This window comes from Pongo abelii, chromosome 3 (genome assembly GCF_028885655.2).
Source record: "Pongo abelii isolate AG06213 chromosome 3, NHGRI_mPonAbe1-v2.0_pri, whole genome shotgun sequence".
In the NCBI taxonomy this organism is placed as follows: Eukaryota; Metazoa; Chordata; class Mammalia; order Primates; family Hominidae; genus Pongo; species Pongo abelii.
Genome location: NC_071988.2, coordinates 141,005,194 through 141,024,746, shown reverse-complemented (window position 1 = coordinate 141,024,746; position 19,553 = coordinate 141,005,194). Strand labels below are relative to the sequence as shown.

General features: G+C 36.8%; 1 protein-coding gene and 1 long non-coding RNA gene across 7 annotated transcripts in view; one reads left to right on the top strand and one right to left on the bottom strand.

Moving 5' to 3' along the window:
* The window catches only part of PDE5A (phosphodiesterase 5A), a 134,099-nt gene extending 126,847 nt beyond the window's left edge, over positions 1-7,252 (top strand). For 5 of the 6 annotated variants that reach the window (XM_063723621.1, XM_009240282.4, XM_009240284.4 and 2 more), the window contains 3 exons: positions 367-450; positions 2,920-3,095; positions 6,158-7,252. In XM_063723621.1, coding sequence (XP_063579691.1) covers positions 367-450; positions 2,920-3,057 — 222 coding nt within the window. In that variant the 3' untranslated portion in view covers positions 3,058-3,095; positions 6,158-7,252. Of the gene's footprint in view, positions 1-366; positions 451-2,919 lie in introns of all 6 variants that reach the window. The other variant, XM_063723620.1, reaches the window with a different exon arrangement.
* LOC103890488 (uncharacterized) overlaps positions 1-19,553 on the bottom strand; it is an 86,791-nt gene that overhangs the window by 50,241 nt on the left and 16,997 nt on the right. The window contains exons 2-4 of the long non-coding RNA XR_010139775.1: positions 12,930-13,002; positions 7,132-7,222; positions 3,749-3,988 (exon numbers count right to left, since the gene is read on the bottom strand). This is a non-coding gene — a long non-coding RNA (uncharacterized LOC103890488). The remainder of the gene's footprint in view (positions 1-3,748; positions 3,989-7,131; positions 7,223-12,929; positions 13,003-19,553) is intronic.

Here is a 19,553-nt window from a genome sequence, read left to right as displayed (position 1 = left end):
GTTCTTGAAATAAATGCACACAGTGGCTCATGCCTGTGATGCCAGCACTTTGGGAGGCCAAGGCAGTCAGATCCTTGAGGTCAGGAGTTCTAGACCAGCCTGGCCAACATGGTGAAACCCCGTCTTTACTAAAAATAAAAAATTAGCCAGGTGTGGTGCTGCACACCTATAATCCCAGCTACTCGGGAGGCTGAGGCAGGAGAATAGCTTAAACTTGGGAGGTAGAGGTTGCAGTGAGCTGAGATGGTGCCACTGCACTCCAGCCTGGACAACAGAGTGAGACTCCATCTCAAAAAATAATAAAATAATAACTAACTAAATAAATAAATGCACATCTGTGTGTCTGGTCTGTATTTGTATTTTCAGGATCTAATGAACAGGGAGAAGAAAAACAAAATCCCAAGTATGCAAGTTGGATTCATAGATGCCATCTGCTTGCAACTGTATGAGGTATTTATATGAAAACTACTAGACTTGCTAAACTTGAACTGTTATGAATTAGAACCTAAAGCAAATTGAAGAGATTAATATTAGGCGCCTATTTTTTGCTTCTAAATCAAGAAATAAAATTATTAGTAGTATGGTTTCTTTTACTGATGAACATGTTTGTATTGAACAAGGAACACATACTAATAGCTATTGAGTGCCTACTATGTGCTAATCTCCAACAAATTGATTTGGGGATGCTAAGAAGAATTATGTGCCAGTGTTACCCTCAAGGAGCAATACTGTATATACTGTGCGTTGGCATATTCTTTTTTTAAGTCTAAATTTTAGCCTAAATAAAGAAAAGTAATCCAACTTTTTCTCATTGTCATAATGTGGCTTTACTCTAGTTATACAAATTCTTCTGAGGATTAAAAGGAGGGAGGTAGAATATTGCAGGTTCCCATTTCCACGTATCTGCTGGCTTGGCTTTTGGAGGTGGGGTGGTTATTGTAGGCAAATAGATTCTCCCTAAAACATCTAATTTATTAGTTTAGATGTTTATGACTCAAATGCAGAAAGAAGAGGTTGTCTTTGTCTTTGAAAGTTTAAACAGGGAACTGTTTTAAGAAGTTTTAATTATTTGGAAAAAGAACATTTGTCATGGAGTTATCATAGAATGTCAAGACCAGAAAAAAAAACCTAGAAATATTCTAATCCAGATATTTCAGATTTAGTAATTGAACTTGTAAAGTTCATCTCCCAACGAGATAGACTATTTGCCCCAAACAGGTGGTTAGTGGGAGAGGTGCATCTACAGTCCAGTTCTCACTCCTACTCCAGGGTTCTCGCCATCAAAAGAATTTAATAAAGAACTGTGGCTGACAGGGAAAGGAAGGAGAGATACCAAAAGAACCATGGAGGAAAAAAAAAAAAAAACTAGGTGTCATGTGCCACTGTCGTCTCCCTATTTTTCTCAGCATTCTACTTGTTTACTCCTTTGTTCAAAGTTCTTCCTCAGAAGTATGAAGTGTGTTCAGAGCGTTGTTTCAAACAGTTGGACATCTCATTCTTTCCATAACAGTTGCTTTCCTTATTGATTGGATTAAGAGTTTCTCCATTAAAAATACTAATGGCTCTTTTGAGTTTTCTGCATCCCTGTAAATACAGTCAACATAGTAATCACCTATTATAGATGTTATCCTTCTACATTTTTTATATATATATGTGTGTGTATATATATATATATATATATATACAAGGATTCATTTTATTTGAATCTGCTATTGAAAATTCTATGTGATACTGACATGTATTTTTATTACATGTCATTATTACAGAATTATTATTACAGAAATAGTTATGTTCTCACTATAGAAAAATCAGAGGCTGGGCATGGTGGCTTACACCTGTAATCCCAGCACTTTGGGAGGCCGAGGCAGGTGGATCACTTGAGCTCAGGAGTTCGAGGCCAGCCTGGCCAACATGGTGAAACCCCATCCCTACAAAAAATTAGAAAAATTAGTTGGGTGTGGTGGCACGCGCTTGTAGTCCCAGCCACTTAGAAGACTGAGGCAGGAGAATTGCTTGAATAGGGGAGGAGGGGGTTGCAGTGAGCCGAGATCATGCCACTGCACTCCAGCCTGGGCAGTGGGAGTGGAACCCTGCCCTAAAAAAAAGAAGAAAAAGAAAAATCAGAATTACTGAGAAGCAAAAAGGAAAATAAAACCAGTTACAATCCACTACCCAGAGAAAACTACAGATAACATATCAATGTATATGATTTATGACATTTTCATATACTGTTCATTTAGCAATAATTCAGTAATTGCCTTTTGCAATCCATAATGTCATTATATCCATATTTTATGATCAAATGTGTTTCTGTGAGATTTCTTTTTTTTTTTTTATTCTGTGGGAGGTTTTCCAGTGACAACCTATTGTTGGGTATTTGTCATTTTAAGTGGTTCACTATTAGGAAGAAATCTGAAATGAACATTCTTGTGGCTAAATATTTATGGCACTATAATTGGTACATAATAATGCCACACCGAATTATGAATCTTTATTATAATATAATCCTGGATAAAAGCCTATTTAAGTACATTGTATGAAACCATTCCCTAGAAAAACGCAAAAACTAAGCAGTTCCCTGATGCAGTCACACTTAGGGAGAGCCAACTGTACTACATAGAAACAAAATGTCTTTTTTCCCCTAAAAGTGGATTCCACACAGATCTGTCTCCCTAGCACAGTAATGTTATTTTGGAATGTGTGTGTTTGCTCTGTCTCTCAGCATGTACTCCTTATCTGTAGTGTTTTAGAAGAATCATGCGTAAATGACCTGTGTATGTGCTCACACAGCTTGTGAAAATTTCAACAGTGAGTCTGCTCATGAAATGAGTGTGGGATGTGGCCCTTTGTAACAGGCCTGTGGGAGAGGGCTTATTTCCTGGCTTCCCTCTAGCTGTTTGCTTTCTTTTTTCTCTTTAGGCCCTGACCCACGTGTCAGAGGACTGTTTCCCTTTGCTAGATGGCTGCAGAAAGAACAGGCAGAAATGGCAGGCCCTTGCAGAACAGCAAGAGAAGATGCTGATTAATGGGGAAAGCGGCCAGGCCAAGCGGAACTGAGTGGCCTATTTCATGCAGAGTTGAAGTTTACAGAGATGGTGTGTTCTGCAATATGCCTAGTTTCTTACACACTGTCTGTATAGTGTCTGTATTTGGTACATACTTTGCCACTACTGTATTTTTATTTTTGCACAACTTTTGAGAGTATAGCATGAATGTTTTTAGAGGACTATTACATATTTTTTGTATATTTGTTTTATGCTACTGAACTGAAAGGATCAACAACATCCACTGTTAGCACATTGATAAAAGCATTGTTTGTGATATTTCGTGTACTGCAAAGTGTAAGCAGTATTCTTGCACTGAGGTTTTTTTGCTTGGGGATTATTTTAAATAATTGGTTTTTGTGTTTTCTGAATTACCATTTTTTCAAGAATGTTTGGAATCTTTCCTTTTTCAAAAGTAGGTTAAGAGCAAATTATCATATATTCTGTGACATTTAAAGCCTTTATAGGGTAGTGAAAAATGCTGGCGGAGTGGATTTTAAGAGAAATAATTGTATTTGTTAACAGTGTCTTTTTTAAAAAGTTAAGGCACTCTGAAACAAATGGAAAGTCCTATGAAACTGTAAAGAAAACATTATTTAATTGTTTTGCTGTTTTGTGAGAGAACAGGCAAGAGAGAACTTTGTCACTTCAGTGCAGTACATTTTTCTAAAGGCTACCCATAAAATCACTTTCATCTCACTTACCTGATGCAAAGCAGGTGAAACCTTAGGAGATGATCCAGTCACTGACCTGATTGAGGGATAAGTGTGATCTAGAAATGGAATGGCCTTGGATGTCTATCAGTGAAGAAAAATGTTCTGTTAGAAGATCTCTCTAAGAGTTTTTTTCCTTCTGAGCTTCCTTTTCAAAATAAAAGTGACACTTGTAGCATTGACTTGAAGTGAGACATGATTATAGATGAGAGTACAAAATGACTCTTTTTCCTGTCAATTGAAATTTAAAGAAAAGTTTTAACTATATAAATAGCAAAGGGCTATTGCCAATACTAGGGTCAAAAATGAATTTGAGGGAACAGTGGGTAAGAAACTTTATGCCTGAATAACATTTAGCAGTATTGTGACTGAAAAATTACCATATTTTGATGTATAGGACAAGTCAACTGAGATCCAGAGAATGCTGGATGTGAATGCTAAACACTGGCCCTTAACTCATATTCAATGTATTTTCTTCCCATAACATTTAGTATAGTTAATATTTTCTTAGAATTTGAGCCCATTTAAGTGGATTAATATTCTACATGTGTGCCCCTAAAGACACATTTACTCAATATTGGAGAAGTAGATAATGAATTAACCAACTGGTCTAGGAAAGGAAAATTTGTTTCAAATATGCAGGAATGTTTGGATTTGGGGAGAGTAGAAGGAGAGATTTGCTTGATTTGTTAACTTCTACCTCCAACCCACAAAAAAGATACTTGATCTGAGTTTCTATCACTAATTTGGATAGAAAATTTCTTAGGGACATGGTAATCCAGCATTCTCAAGGACCTTTCGCCAAAATGTGTTTTCCATCTATGTCCCGATTCCCCTAAATTTTGCCTAAAATTCAGTATGTTCCTTAAGTTTTTAAAATCCTGAGTGTGTACAAATATCTTGACATAATACAGTTTTATTTTTATCATTCTGGTAAAAAAACAAAAAATAGAAGCAAAACACATTGTATTGCCATTATTTTGTATTTGGTAAAGGTTAATCTAGGAAGTTACCAACTGTTTAATGCTATATGTATTGTATACCTGTATTTTCAGGATATTTTATTTTTTTTGCCATACAGATAAAATTTGTCAGGTTGCCCCTTGGTGGCACTGGTGTGTAAAATACACAGACTATCACTAAAATAATAGTTTTATATACATACAGGTGTATACTTATGCATGCATACATAAATCCTTAGTATAGAAAAATTGCATAAAGAATAGCAATCTTTAATAAACCTTTTTATTACATTGTGATTTAGCAGTTATGCTAAAATATGTACTTATGCTTTAGTAGTTTGTTTGGTCCCCTCTAGTATGTGTCACTGAGAAATTTTTTAAAGACATGGTAGATCGTGTTTAGAGGCTTTGTATGTGTGTCATTTTAATAAGCAAGAATATATATTTAGATTAGAAATGGTTTGGTCTGCCTTTGAATATTGTTTATTTTACTTTACTAGTTGAGACATTAAAAGAAGCTGGGCAATGCCTATTTTATTTCTTTGTTGGATATTTTAGTAAACACAAAGCAGAGTACTTCTTTAGGGCTGGTTAATTGGTTCAAATAATTTTTAATTTCCTTTCTAGTATCTTCTCAAGTTGGAAAAATATACATATAGTCCTCCTTCACCTTACTCTGTATTTACATTACCCATAACTAGCAAGAAGTTCTTGTTCTAGATTTTTTGTTTCTTTAGTTATAACAGAATAACATACCATTTAATTTCAATTTTTAGCCAGAAAAGTCCCCACTATTTTACTAACTTGTTAAAAGATATCTATATAATTGCCTGGCCTTATATTTTTCAGTAGATTAGACCGTGCCAATCACAATCCTGGGTGGATTTGTGTAAGTCACTTAACCTCTGTGTGCCTAAACAAGTTGTGCTTTTTTAAAAGGAGTTATGTTTGGACAAAGCCTTTGTCTTCAAGCAGAATGTCACAGAAGGCAGCTACTTTATAAGCCCCAAAGGGCCGTGGAGACCACTGTTAGAAATGGGATATTAGTCTAGAGAGAAGGTGATCTATTCCCACATGTCATTTCTAATGTTGAGTTTCCAAGACTGAACAAAGAGAATATATTTATTCAGCTTCACTTGCAGATCACTAGTGAATGTGAGATTTAGAGCTCATTGAGTACATTGCTTCAAGCTACAAACCCAGAATGATGATGTTGTCACCACTGTCTCCTAATTTTGAATAATAGTTTCCTTTAATAGGCGTATTAGAGATAAGAAAGTATATGAAAATATACTGGAAATATTGGAGTCTTGGAGAAAACTGTTCAGTCACAGATATATTCTTGCCTAGCAGTGAAGTGCCTTTATTTTCAGCATAGCAAATAAATATTAGACCTGTTCCAATTTGATTTACAATTTTTTTCTGTGTTTTTCACCAGATTGTACTCCTAAAACTTCACAGGCCATCACAAGCAATTGTCTTTTGTTTACAAGATTGATTTAATATGAGAGGATACAAAATGTCATCGTTATCCTCTCTTATGAACAACGGTAGTCAAAATAAGGTGGCACAATTTAATTGTTTTGTGTCAGAAATACATTGACCCACCTTTTATTGAGTCCTGCCACATGTTAGGTACTGTGCTCTGCTGTGAAGACAGAGCAGTGACCTCAAGGAGCTCACGGTCCCTGAAGGAGGTGCTGGAGAAGAGACTTAGCTTCTGATACTGCCGATTTAACGTGAGAACGTGGGGTATACTGCATCACTTCCATTTTCATCAATAACATATGTTTTATGCACCTTCTTTACCTGAAACTTACTAAGAATCTACCAGTGAACAAACATCCTGTCTTTTTGCAAGTATGAATCACTTAACCTGTTGATAGTTGAAGAACACTTTAGGAGTTTTGTATTCTTGTATATAGTTTATTTTTTCCATGTGCTAGCCAGGTAAAGATTACACAGTTCTTCTGGACTGTTAAATTGTGCATGGTTTTGGACCCCTTCTGCTCTACTACAGAGAGTGAAGAAGAAAGTATTAAAGCTCACTTTACCATTCCATATACTTACTAAAAGCCTGTGTAAACATGTCTTAATGAATGTTGTTGAAAGCAATGTAAATAGTTGAAAATATAAATTTATATTACAGTTTAAGAAAAGAAAACCTTATGAGGCATCACTAGCCACTGTTAATATCTATTTGTATTCTTATACCTTTTCAATATATTTGAACAAATATAGTTTCTGGCACTATTTTTATACTAGGAAAAGGAGTTACTATGTATATTATGCTTAGCTTTTAAGGCATTTTAAATAACCATGAATGTTGATTTCATTACTTTCCTTTCCTCCATCATGAGAGTCATTTCAGATGACTCTTTTATGACAAAATCACTTTAAAGGAACACTTACCTCCAATTCCTGTATAAAGTCATGAGATGGTCAAGGTGGTTTTCCATTGTGCAAATTCTTCACCTGTCAGTGGTTTCCTCATTTTGCCATGCTTTGTAAAAATAAAAAGAATGAACAAGTAGGTATGAATACTGTGTGATTATTAGGGGACTCTGAATTTTAAGGGTGGGGAATTAATAGGGGAGTTTGGATTTTAGGCAGAGAGAATGGGCCCAATAGTTTGAGAGATTTTAATCAAGCTAACCTGTGATCCTATTAGCTGAAGAAAAGTAATCCTTTCCTTAGCCTAGACTCTTCTCAATAATAGTCTTCCTTTTATTAATACTCTTTGCTGCCAATTTGGGGGCAATACTTTCCATCTCCTTCTCACTTCAAGTCAATAATGACTCTTTGGAGGGTGATTATTACCAGCCTGATGCTCCATGAGGAGCTGAGGCTTGGAGCTGAATACTTGGCCAAATGGCACGAGCTGAATTTGAGCCCAGATCCGTCTAGTTGCAAAGCAAGGGTCTATTCCTTAGTTCTCTTTTTGAATTTAAATTTATAAAGGTCTCAAATCCACTTTTACAAGCCAAATGGGCTATCTGGAAGCATTAGAGACAGGAATTCCCTCACCCAGCAGGTTTAGTTTGTCTGAGTTTTTACAGTTAACACTTCTTAATTTAGTTCATCTGGTAATAGCTAAGAAACTGCCTTCACAGACTCCAACACCACTGTATCTCAGTGCTTCTAGTCTAGAGGTGTGAAAGTATGAGTAAATGCAGAATTTCTGATTTCATTATTTTGCCACTAGACAAGCCTTCTTCATGTGGGGCAGAATATCTAGGTTATGTCTAATTCATAAAGCTAAAGTAAGAAGTAAAGTATAAGCTCATCTAGAACAATATTTTAGATTCTCTGACCACTAGAGAGTGCCAGAGTTTTAGTTATATTTAAAGAAGTAATCTTCCTTCCTGACCATAAAGAACTAATAAAACTGTTTTTTTTTTTTTTTAAGATTTTTAGTGACTAAAGAAAAATAAATGGAAAAAATCAATAGACAAAAGGTAGGGGGGAAAATTTTTTAAGACTTGCTTATTACCTTTTGTACAGTGATCATGTCCTCAAGATTTTCTCCAAACAAACAATAAGTTATCATTTGAAGTCTCTGATACTCAATATTCCATTTGGGTAGACATCTACCCTTCCTATGGAAAAGGGACACATTTGACAACTCTTGAACCTGCTTTGTTGCTACTAGTTCTGTAGCATTCTTAGCAAACAAGGATTCTTACATTTGATATATGGAAATGTCAGCCTATGATTTTCTATTCTTAAGGCACATAACATTAAATTAGAAGAAATACTTAAAACTTGAAGAAAATATTCTTTACAGTTTTAAGCTGTATTCAGATTATAGCTCAGAAAAACATGTTTCCAGTTCACAAACCATTTGTTCAAAATAAAAACCCACAAGTTACCAATAGAATAAAAATCATGATTATTTTAATCAAAAGAAGTCTGACTGACTAGCATATGTGATTTCCTGGCTTTCCTCATTTTAAGTATGTGTGTTTGTGTGCATGTGCACACACCTGTGCAAAGGTGTGTTTATAGTGGACAAAGGGATTTTAGGCAGTAGCCACAGAAACTAAGTTGGTTCTTTCAGTTACCTAACGGCAATCCCAATTTTAGTATTCCTCTTCCTAAACTGGCATCTGAGGGACAGGCTTGCATAGCTAAAGAAAAAAACACTGAACATGAACTATAATAATAGGGTTTGGGTTTTTTTGTTTTGTTTTGAGACAGGGTCTCAATCTGTTGCTCAGGCAGGAGTACAGTGATGCTATCTCGGCTCACTGCAACCTATGCCTCCTGCGCTCAAGTGATCTTCCCACCTTAGTCTCCCAAGTAGCTGGGATCGCAGGCCCATGCCACCACACCCATTTTTTGTAGAGACAGCATCTCGAACTCCTAGGCTCAAGCTATCCACCCACCTCGGCCTCCCAAAGTGCTGAAATTACAGGTGTTGGCCACCATGCCAACCTTCATAATAGTTTCTAATTTTAATATACCCGATATTAACTACCTGCAAAGCTATTTTTCACATTTTCACTTCATATCATTTTTGTCTTACCCAATGGGAGTGTTTTAAGGCTTTATATGACACCAATCAGCATGTAACTGTAAGAAGCAAACTTCCCCCTTTACCACCCAGTTCTGAAAGTCAGGAATTCTCTGGTCTCACTGATCTGCCATGAAACGTGGTCATCATCAACTCTACCTCAGCTACAACTGCTCTCTATCTGTCTCTCTTTCTCTCTCTCTCCAGAAAAGCCTACAGAAATAGCTACTAAAGTTGCTCTACTGAGCCTATGAGAATAAGTAAGTTGGCTGGGTACGGTGGCTCACGCCTTTAGTCCAAACTACTCCGGAGGCTGAGGCAGAAGGGTTGCTGGAGCCCAAGGGTTGAAGGTTACAGTGAGCTAAGATCAAGCCACTGCACTCTAGCCTAGAGTGAGACCTTTATCGCTAAAAAATAAAATAATTTTAAATAAAGAACAAATAAGTAGATCCAGTGATCCTACTACTGGGTATTTATCCAAAAGAAATAAAATAATGTCAGAGAGATACCTGCATTCCCATGTTTATTGCAGCTATTAACAATAGCCAAGATATGGAATCACCCTAATTGTCCATCAAAGGATGAATGAATAAGGAAAATGTGGTATATATACACAATGGAATACTATTCAGCCATTCAGAAGAATGAAATCCTGTCATTTGTGGCAACATAAATGAACCTGAAGACATGTTAAGTGAAATAAGCCAGGCACAAAAAGACAAATACCACATAATCTCATTAATTTGTGGAATTTTTAAAAACCGATCTCATAGAAGTACACTGTAGATGGTTACCAAAGGCTGGGGTTGGGGGTCAGGAAGGGGAAGAGATTGATCAACAGATACAAAATTACAGAGAGATGGGAGGAATAAGTTCTGGTGTTCTAGTGCACATTAAGGTGACTATAGTTAACAATATTGTACTTTATATTTCCAAATAACTGGAAGAGAGGATTTTGAATGTTCTCACCACAAAGAAATGATAAATGTTTGAGATGATGGATTAGACAATTACCCTGATTTGATCATTATGCTGTATATATATGTATACACACACATATATATATGTAAGGAAATATCACATTGTATCCCATAAATATGTACAATTGCTAGGTGTCAATTAAAAATAAAACTATAGAAAAGAATCAGTAAATCAGTAACACTTCTTGGAAGATGAGGAGAGGACTGTGCCCATCATTAGTAACTTTGTTTTTTGGAACCTCTGCTGCTCTTTTTCTACTCTGGCTCCATCCTCAAGAAACATTCAGTTCTCCCCTACCCCACCTGAATTACACAGCCTTCCTGAACTACCAGCATCTCTCTGCATTCTTTCATGTACTTTGAAGGGACTCAACAAACACCTATGGAGTAAAAGAATAGATTCCCATTGTTTCTTATTTGACATAAAATTGAATTTTTTACAATGAAGAAGGTAATTTTAGTGAAGGGCAATAGAAAAATCAATATAGCATTTTTAAAAGAATCCTCAGTTGAACAAGAGCTGAAATGCAATATGAAAAAACCGACTGAATAATAAAAAAGTTTTTAGAAAAATATATTTCTGTTTCTACTTTGAAAAACAAGTTAGTTGCCAGCCTTTCATTAATAAATTGATAACCAGTGTGAAGTTACTCCCAGTGGGAGCTTTTATTGCTAGGCACCAATGAAAAATTCATAAAGGCTAAAGGCCAAAAATCTATGGAGACAAACAACTTCAAGCCAAGAGGCAGGATTAAGAAAATAATAATAAGCAAACAAGTCAACAGAAGACATGCATTCATTCACAAATAGTTGGTTCTCTACTAAGTGTCAAGCTAGGGTACACTAAATAGGCATGGGCTCACAGAGCTTGCAGTCCAGTGAAGGAAACATACGAGGGCAAACAGGCCATTAGATCTATGCACTGAGGGTAAAGAGTGGAGGGTATTTAATTCAAACTTGAGGCTCACAGCTTCCTTAAGGATGTGACCTCTGGTTTAGTCAAGTGAAAAGGGAAAAGAGCATTCCAGGCAGAAGAATTAGAATATCTGAAGACCTAAAAGTAGCAGACTAAAGAACTTGAAACATCTCCTACTACTTATTTAAATACTTACAAAATTATTATACTTATGAATGATGAGTATTAAAAGTATATTTATAAAGTATAAATATTATATACTTATGTTTTATAAAATAAAGCAAATATCCTTTGACATAGCTCTTAAGAAAGTAAGGGAAATTCCCAGGGGCCAAAACAAAGACAATTAAATATCCAAGTAGAAAGCATGTAAGCTGATGCTATAACAGACCTGGGACAATTTGCAGACCTCTATCATAAAGGGTTTAATGCCCACCCCAGCTGGTGTCAACCTAAAATAAACAGCAGAGAGACTGGCTTCCAGATCAGAGTTTATTTGGTAATAGCAGGGGATTGTAATCAGATATACATGCTATAGAGGGCCACAGGTGCATCCAGAGAGGTAAAGAAGACAAGGGTTTTTTTTAATGGAATATATTTCCTATTAGCGTTTTTATTATTCACGGCATAATTTATTTTAAAACCAATTTAATTCCTTTTAACCTATTAAACAAAACTAGCAAGGTTAAATTAAACTTAACAGTGTGCGAAATAACTTAAGGATAACTTACAAAAGGGAATTCGGTATAACCCAGAAATTATATTATTACTTACACATAATTCAAAACAATATGAAAATAAAGGCAAAACGAAGGAGGTTACATTCGTTGTTTTGAAATGATATCCTTGGCTACAAGGATTAATAACAAGAGTGGCATCAGTTCATTAGTGGACAGGCAGCTGCTGGGCAGACATCCTTATAGATGTAATCTTTGTACAAGGTTGTGGTTTTGACAATCTGTTGTGATAGTTTCTGTTATCATGCAAACATGTAAGAAGGTCCTCCCTTCATGGTCTCCCAGCTCTCTTTCCTTATGGTTTGACATAAGTGATTCCATTTTGGTACAGACAACTTTCACACAGGAAACATGGTCTTGAGACCCCAGGAAGCCTTTAAGGAATGGCCCTCCACGTAAGGCTGAAACCTCTGAAGAGCTACATCCTCAATGCATATGTGTGAGATGGGGAGGCAAGAACCCACTCAGATTCACAGGGAAACATAAAGGAAGCATGTCTGTCTTAATCTGGGCCCTGGTTAACAAAAAAATTTACATTGGGTTTATCCTCATAGTCACACAGATTTGAGTTTGAATATGATCTAGAACTACCCACATTAAATTGTAAGCACAAAAAGAAGTCTCAGGCCAGTAATGTCCTCTGTACATCTGGCAAAAGCAAAGGCAGAATGTCTTTGGAATAACACATCCTCAAACAGGCCCATCAAATTTCCACAGAGATTACACTACTTAAGAAAAATTATTAATTCATAATTTCAAGACACATGAGGAAACAATCACCATGTAAGAAGTCAGAAGTCACAAGACTAAGATCAGATCCCCAAGAAATTCACACAATAGATCTATTTGTTTGAAGCAGTTGGGAGAAATCATTGATTCCTCACTCCTGTGTCTCCATATGGAGGAGCACCCCTAAAGTGACATTCTCAGCCTCTTTCTCCACCTCTAACTCAACCCAGTCTGTTTGTAGTGTGATAGCCATCAGTCCACACTCCTTAAATGAGTGAAGTTGATCTAAAAAAAAAGCAGTAAAATGTTGCGGATGTGTTTCTTTTCCTTACCTTTCCACCCTGGTCCAGTGCAAGCTGGAAAGCCTAAGTTTGTCTAGGTATGTGGGCTGTCCCAAGATCTAACCTGTAAAACAGAACGGATGGAGATTGAAGCAGATGGTGAGAATAAGCCCATTTAAGTGTAGAATGTTCCTGAACCTAAACATGTTCTCCAAACCCCTTACTTACCTGACTCCCTCCACAAAGCACACTAGCCAATGTCACACAGTTTTCTGAGGTTAACTATGCCTGTCCTCTAAGGGCTTTCTAGATTATTGATCAACAACACCAATGGGCCTTTCCAATCAAGCCTTCTCCTGCCTCTGATCAATGTGGTAAATCTGTGATTTCCTGGTTCTGTCTTAAGCTGTGCCATTCTAGGGACAAACATTCCTTGTGCCAATGAGAACATTCTTACTCATCTCTCCTTTCTGCTGATGGCTGTATGGGGGAATAGGGGACAGGAGAGAGGTCAACATTGAAAGGGATCACATTTTAGGAATGCAGTGAATATGATCTAATGAGTTCAACAAAAGTATAACTGAAAGATGTGTTTCTAAGTTATAAAATTCTGAAAAATAAATTTAACATGACCAGAAATTATCATTCCCATTTTTTTCTTCCTACTCCATGGAACACTTGCATTTGTGATGACCATCAACAAAGCACACTAACAAACCTTTAGTCATTGGAAACCAATATTCACAGGCAACACAATGGATGAAACAGGATCACGAATAATATAAACAACATCAATGAATGGTATTAGGGAACTGCAGAGGCAAGATCTATATTATTTTCATATAAACAGGTTCTAAAGAGCCACAGCATTGTGAGTATGAGTATTGTTATTCTTTTTCTCCCAGTGAGAGATGAAATTAGAGAACAACACATTTGACAATAAAAAACACAAGCAGACTGTTCCTGGACCTAAACAGGAAGAGATAGTATCTGGACACTACTACCAAGATGAATTATTTTCACATGCACTAATTGGAAAATGAAGTATGTAAATCGCTCTTCTCTACCCATTTTTCTACGTTTTCTTTTAAGTTTCGGGGTACATGTGCCGGATGTGCAGGTTTGTTACATAGGTAAACATGTGCCATGGTGGTTTGCTGCACCCATCAACCTATCACCTAGGTATTAAGCCCAGCATGCATTAGCTCTTTTCCCTAATGCTCTCCTCCCAGCACCCTCCCACGATAGGTCCCAGTGTGTGTTGTTCCCCTCCTTGTGTCCATGTGTTCTCATTGTTCAGCTCCCACTTAATGGTGTTTGGTTTTCTGTTCCTGCATTAGTTCCCAGAGAATAACAGCTTCCAGCTTCGTCCATGTCCTTACAAAGGACATGATCTCATTCCTTTTTATGGCTTCATAGTATTCCATGGTGTATATGTACCACATTTTCTTTATCCAGTCTATCATTGATGGGCATTTGGGTTGATTCCACGTCTTTGCTGTTGTGAATAGTGCTGCAATGAACATACACATGCGTGTATCTTTATAGTAGAACGATTTATATTCCTTTGGGTATATACCCTGTAATGGGATTACTGGGTCAAATGATATTTCTGGTTCTAAATCTTTGAGGAATTGCCACACTGTCTTCCACAATGTTTGAGCTAATTTATATTCCCACCAACAGTGTAAAAGTGTTCCTATTTCTCTGCAACCTCACTAGCATTTGTTGTTTCATGACGTTTTAATCATTGCCATTCTGACTGGTGTGAGGTAGTATCTCACTGTGGTTTCGATTTGCCTCTGTCTAATGATCAGTGATGTTGAGCTATTTTTCATATGTTTGCTGGCTGCATGTATCTGTTTTTGAGAAGTGTCTGTTCATATCCTTTGCCCACTTTTTAATGGTGTTGTTTTTTTTCTTGTAAATTTACTTATGTTCCTTGTAGATTCTTGATATTCACCCTTTGTCAGATGGATAGATTGCAAAAATTTTCTCCCATTCTGCAGGTTGTCTGTCTGGTCTGATAATAGTTTAATTTGCTGTGCAGAAGCTCTTTAGTTTAATTAAATCCCATTTGTCAATTTTTGCTTTTGTTTTAATTGCTTTTGGCAATTTCATTATAAAGTCTTTGCCCATGCCTATGTTCTGAATAGTATCGCCTAGATTTTCTTCTAGGGTTCTTATAGTTTTGGGTTTTACATTTAAGTCCTTAATCCATCTTGAGTTAGTTTTTGTATAGGGTGTAAGGAAGGAATCCAGTTTCAATTTTCTGCATATGGCTAGCCAGTTCTCCCAGCACCATTTTTAAAATAGGGAGTGCTTTCCCCATTCTTGTTTTTGTCAGGTTTGTCGAAGAGCAGATGGTTGTAGATGTGCAGTTTTATTTCTGAGTTCTGCATGCTCTTCCTTTGGTCTATGTGCCTGTTTTTGTACCAGTACCACACTGTTTTTTTTTTTTTACTGTGGCCTTGTAGTATAGTTTGAAGTGGAATAGTGTGATACCTCCAGCTTTGTTCTTTTTGCTTAGGATTGTCTGGGCAATGTGAACTCTTTTTTGGTTCCATATGAACTTTAAATCAGTCTTTTCTAATTCTGTGAAGAATGTCGATGGTAGTTTAATGGGAATAGCATTGAATCTATAAATTCCTTTGGGCAGTATGGCCATTTTCATGATATTGATTCTTCCTATCCATGAGCATTGGATGTTTTTCCATCTGCTTGTGTCCTCTTTGATTTCTATGAGCAGTGGTTTGTAGTTCTCCTTGAAGAGGTCTTTCACTTCCTTTGTTAGCTGTATTCCTAAGTATTTTATTCTCTTTGTGGCAATTGTGAATGGGAGTTCATTCATGATTTGGGTTTCTTCTCGTCTGTTGTTGGTGTATAGGAATGCTTGTGATTTCTGCACATTGATTTTGTATCTTGAGACTTTGCTGACGTTGCTTATCAGCTTAAGAAGCTTTTGGGCTGAAATGATGGGGTTTTCTAGATATAGGATCATGTCATCTGCAAACACAGAAAATTTGACTTCCTCTCTTCCTATTTGAATACCCATTATTTCTTTCTCTTGCCTAATTGCCCTGGCCAGAACTTCCAATACTACATTGAATAAGAGTAGTGAGAGAGGGTATCCTTGTCTTGTGCCAGTTTTCAAGGGGAATGCTTCCAGCTTTTGCCCATTCAGTATGATACCGGCTGTGGGTTTGTCATAAATGGCTCTTATTATTTTGAGGTATGTTCTTTCAATACGTAGTTTATTGACAGTTTTTAACATGAAGGGATGCTGAATTTTATCGAAGACCTTTTGTGCAGCTATTGAGACAATCACGTGGTTTTTATCTTTAGTTCTGTTTATGTGATGAATGACATGTATTGATTTGTGTATGTTGAACCAGCCTTTCATCCCGGGGATGAAGCCAACTTGATCATGGTGGATAAGTTTTTTGATGTGCTGCTGGATTCAATTTGCCAGTATTTTACTGAGGATTTTTGCATTGATGTTCATCAGGGATATTGGCCTGCAGTTTTCTTTTTTTGTTGTTATCTCCATCACGTTTTGGTATCAGGATGATGCTGGCCTCATAAAATGGGTTAGGGAGAAATCTCTCCTTTTTAATTGTTGGAACCATTTCAGAAGAGATGGTACCAGGTCCTCTTTGTGCCTCTGGTGGAATTCAGCTGTAAATCCATCGGGAGCTGGGCTTTTTTTGATTGGTAGGCCATTTATTACTGCTTCAATTTCAGAACTTGTTATTGGTCTATTCAGGGATTCAACTTCTTCCTGGTTCAGTCGTTGTAGGGTGTTTATGAGTGCAGGAATTTATCCATTCTTCTAGATTTTCCAGTTTATTTGCATAGAGGTGTTTATGGTATTATCCGATGGTTGGTTGTATTTCTGTGGCATCAGTAGTGGTATCCCCTTTATCGTTTCTGATTGTATTTATTTGAAATCTTCTCTCTTTTCTTCTTTATTAGTCTCGCTAGTGGTCTATTTTATTGATTAAAAAAAAAAAAGCTACGGGATGCATTGATTTTTTTGGAAGGGTTTTTCATGACTCTATCTCCTTCAGTTCCACTCTGAGCTTAGTTACTTCTTGTCTTCTGCTAGCTCTGGGATTTGTTTGCTCTTCATTCTCTAGTTCTTTTAGTTGTGATGTTAGAGTGTCAATTTGAGATCTTTCTAGATTTTTTTACGTGGGTATTTAGTGCTATAAATTTCCTTCTTAACACTGCTTTACTTGCATCCCAGAGGTTCTGACACATTGTCTCTTTGTTCTCATTGATTTCAAAGAACTTCTTGATTTCTGCCTTAATGTCATTATTTACCCAGGAGTCATTCAGGAGCAGATTGTTCAATTTCCATGTAGTTGTGTGGTTTTGAGTGGGCTTTTTAATCTTGAGTTCTAATTTGATTGTGCTGTGGTCTGAGAGACTGTTATTATTTCAGTTCTTTTGCATTTGCTGAGGAGTGCTTTACTTTCAATTATGTGATTAATTTTAGAGTAAGTGCCATGTGATGTCAAAAAAATGTATATTCTGTTGTCTTTAGGTGGAGAGTTCTGTAGATACCTATCAGGTCCACTTGGTCTAGAGCTGAGTTCAAGTCCGGAATATCTTTGTTAATTTTCTGTCTCATTGATCTGTCTAAACTGTTAATTTTCTGTCTCATTGATCCATCTAATATTGACAGTGAGGTATTAAAGTCTCCCACTATTATTATGTGGGGGTCTAAGTCTCTTTGTAGGTCTCTAAGAACTTGTTTTATAAATCTGGGTGCTTCTGTATTAGGTGCATATATATTTAGGATAGTTACCTCTTCTTGTTGAATTGAACCCTTTAACATTATGTAATGCCTTTCTTTGTCTTTTTTGACCTTTGTTGGTTTAAAGTCTATTTTGTTAGAAACTAGGATTGCAACCCCTGCTTTTTTATGCTTTCCATTTGCTTGCTCAATTTTTCTCCATTCCTTTGAGTCTATGTGCGTCTTTGCACATGAGATGTGTCTCTTGAATACAGCACACTGATGGGTCTTGTCTTTGTATCCAGCTTGCCATTCTGAATCCTTTAATTGGGGCATTTAGCCCATTTACATTTAAGGTTAATACTGTTATGTGTGAATTTGATCCTGTCATCATAATGCTGGCTGGTCAATTCTGCAGACTTGTTAATGTAGTTGCTTCATAGTGTCATTGGTCTGTGTACTTCAATGTTTTTTTGTAGTGGCTGGTAATGGTTTTTCCTATCCATGTTTAATGCTTCTTTCAGGAGCTCTTGCAAGACAGGTCTCTTTGGTGACAAAATACCCCAGCATTTGCTTGTCTGAAAAAAGATTTTATTTCTCCTTTGCTTATGAAGCTTAATGTGGCTGGATATGAAATTCTGGGTTGGAATTTCTTTTCTTTAAGACTGTTGAATATTGCTCCCCAATCTCGTCTGGCTTGCAGGGTTTCTGCTGAGAGGTCTGCTGTTAGTCTGATGTGTTTCCCTTTGTAGGTGACCTGGCCTTTCTCTCTGGCTGCCCTTAACAATTTTTCCTCCATCTCAGCCTTGGAGAATCTGATGATTTTGTGTCTTGGGGTAGATCTTTTCAAGGAATATCTTATTGGGGTTCTCTGGATTTCCTGAATTTGAAAATTAATCTATCTTGCTAGGTTGCGGAAGTTCTCCTGGAGGATATCCTACAGTGTGTTTTCCAACTTTGATCCATTCTCCCTATCTCTCAGGTACTCCAATTAGTCATAGGTTTGGTCTATTTACATAGTCCCATAGTTCTCAGAGGCTTTGTTTGTTCCTTTTTATTCTTTTTTTTTTTCTAATCTTGTCTAAATTTTCATTGAAAAATCATCATACCAGTTTCCTATTGCTGATGTACAAATAACCACCAATTTATTGGCTTAAAACAACAGCACTTTATTAACTTAAAGTTCAGATAGTCAAAAGTCTAAAATGGGTCAGCAAGGAATATAAGGCGGAATTCCTTCTGAGGGTCATTTCCTTGCTTTTTGGAGCTTTTGAGGTTGCATGCCTTGCTTGACTTAATAGCCACTTCCTCCATCTTTAAAGCCAGCAGTGTAACATCTTCCTCTCTCTCTCTCTCTCTCTCTCTCTCTCTCTCTCCCCCTCTGTGTGTGTGTATGTGACCTCTGCTTTTGTGCCAATTCCTCTGACAGTCTGCCTCCATCTTTAAAGGACCCTTGTGATTACATTGCACCCACTCAGATAATCCAGGATGACCTTCCCATCTCAAAATCCTTAACTTAATCATATCTGTAGAGCCCCTTTTACCAAGTAAAGTAGCAGGTTCACAGATACCAAGGACTAGGATGTGGTCATCTTTACGGGCCATTATTCTATCTACCACAGTTACTATCTTTCACATGAGCTCATGAATTTTGCAATTCATTTTTTGGTGTGATCCTTTTTAATACGCTTTATTCTTTTAAGAGCAGTTTTCAGTTCCCAAATTACAGAAAGTCCCCATATACCATTGTCCTCTACACACATCAGTTCTCCCAGTATTAACACTGGGCACCAGAGTGGTACATTTGTTACAATTAATGTACCTATGTTGACACATCATTATCACCCATAGTCCATAGTTTACATTAGAGTTCACTCTTGATGTTGCACACTCTATGAGTTTTGACAAATGTATAATGACCATGTATCCACCAA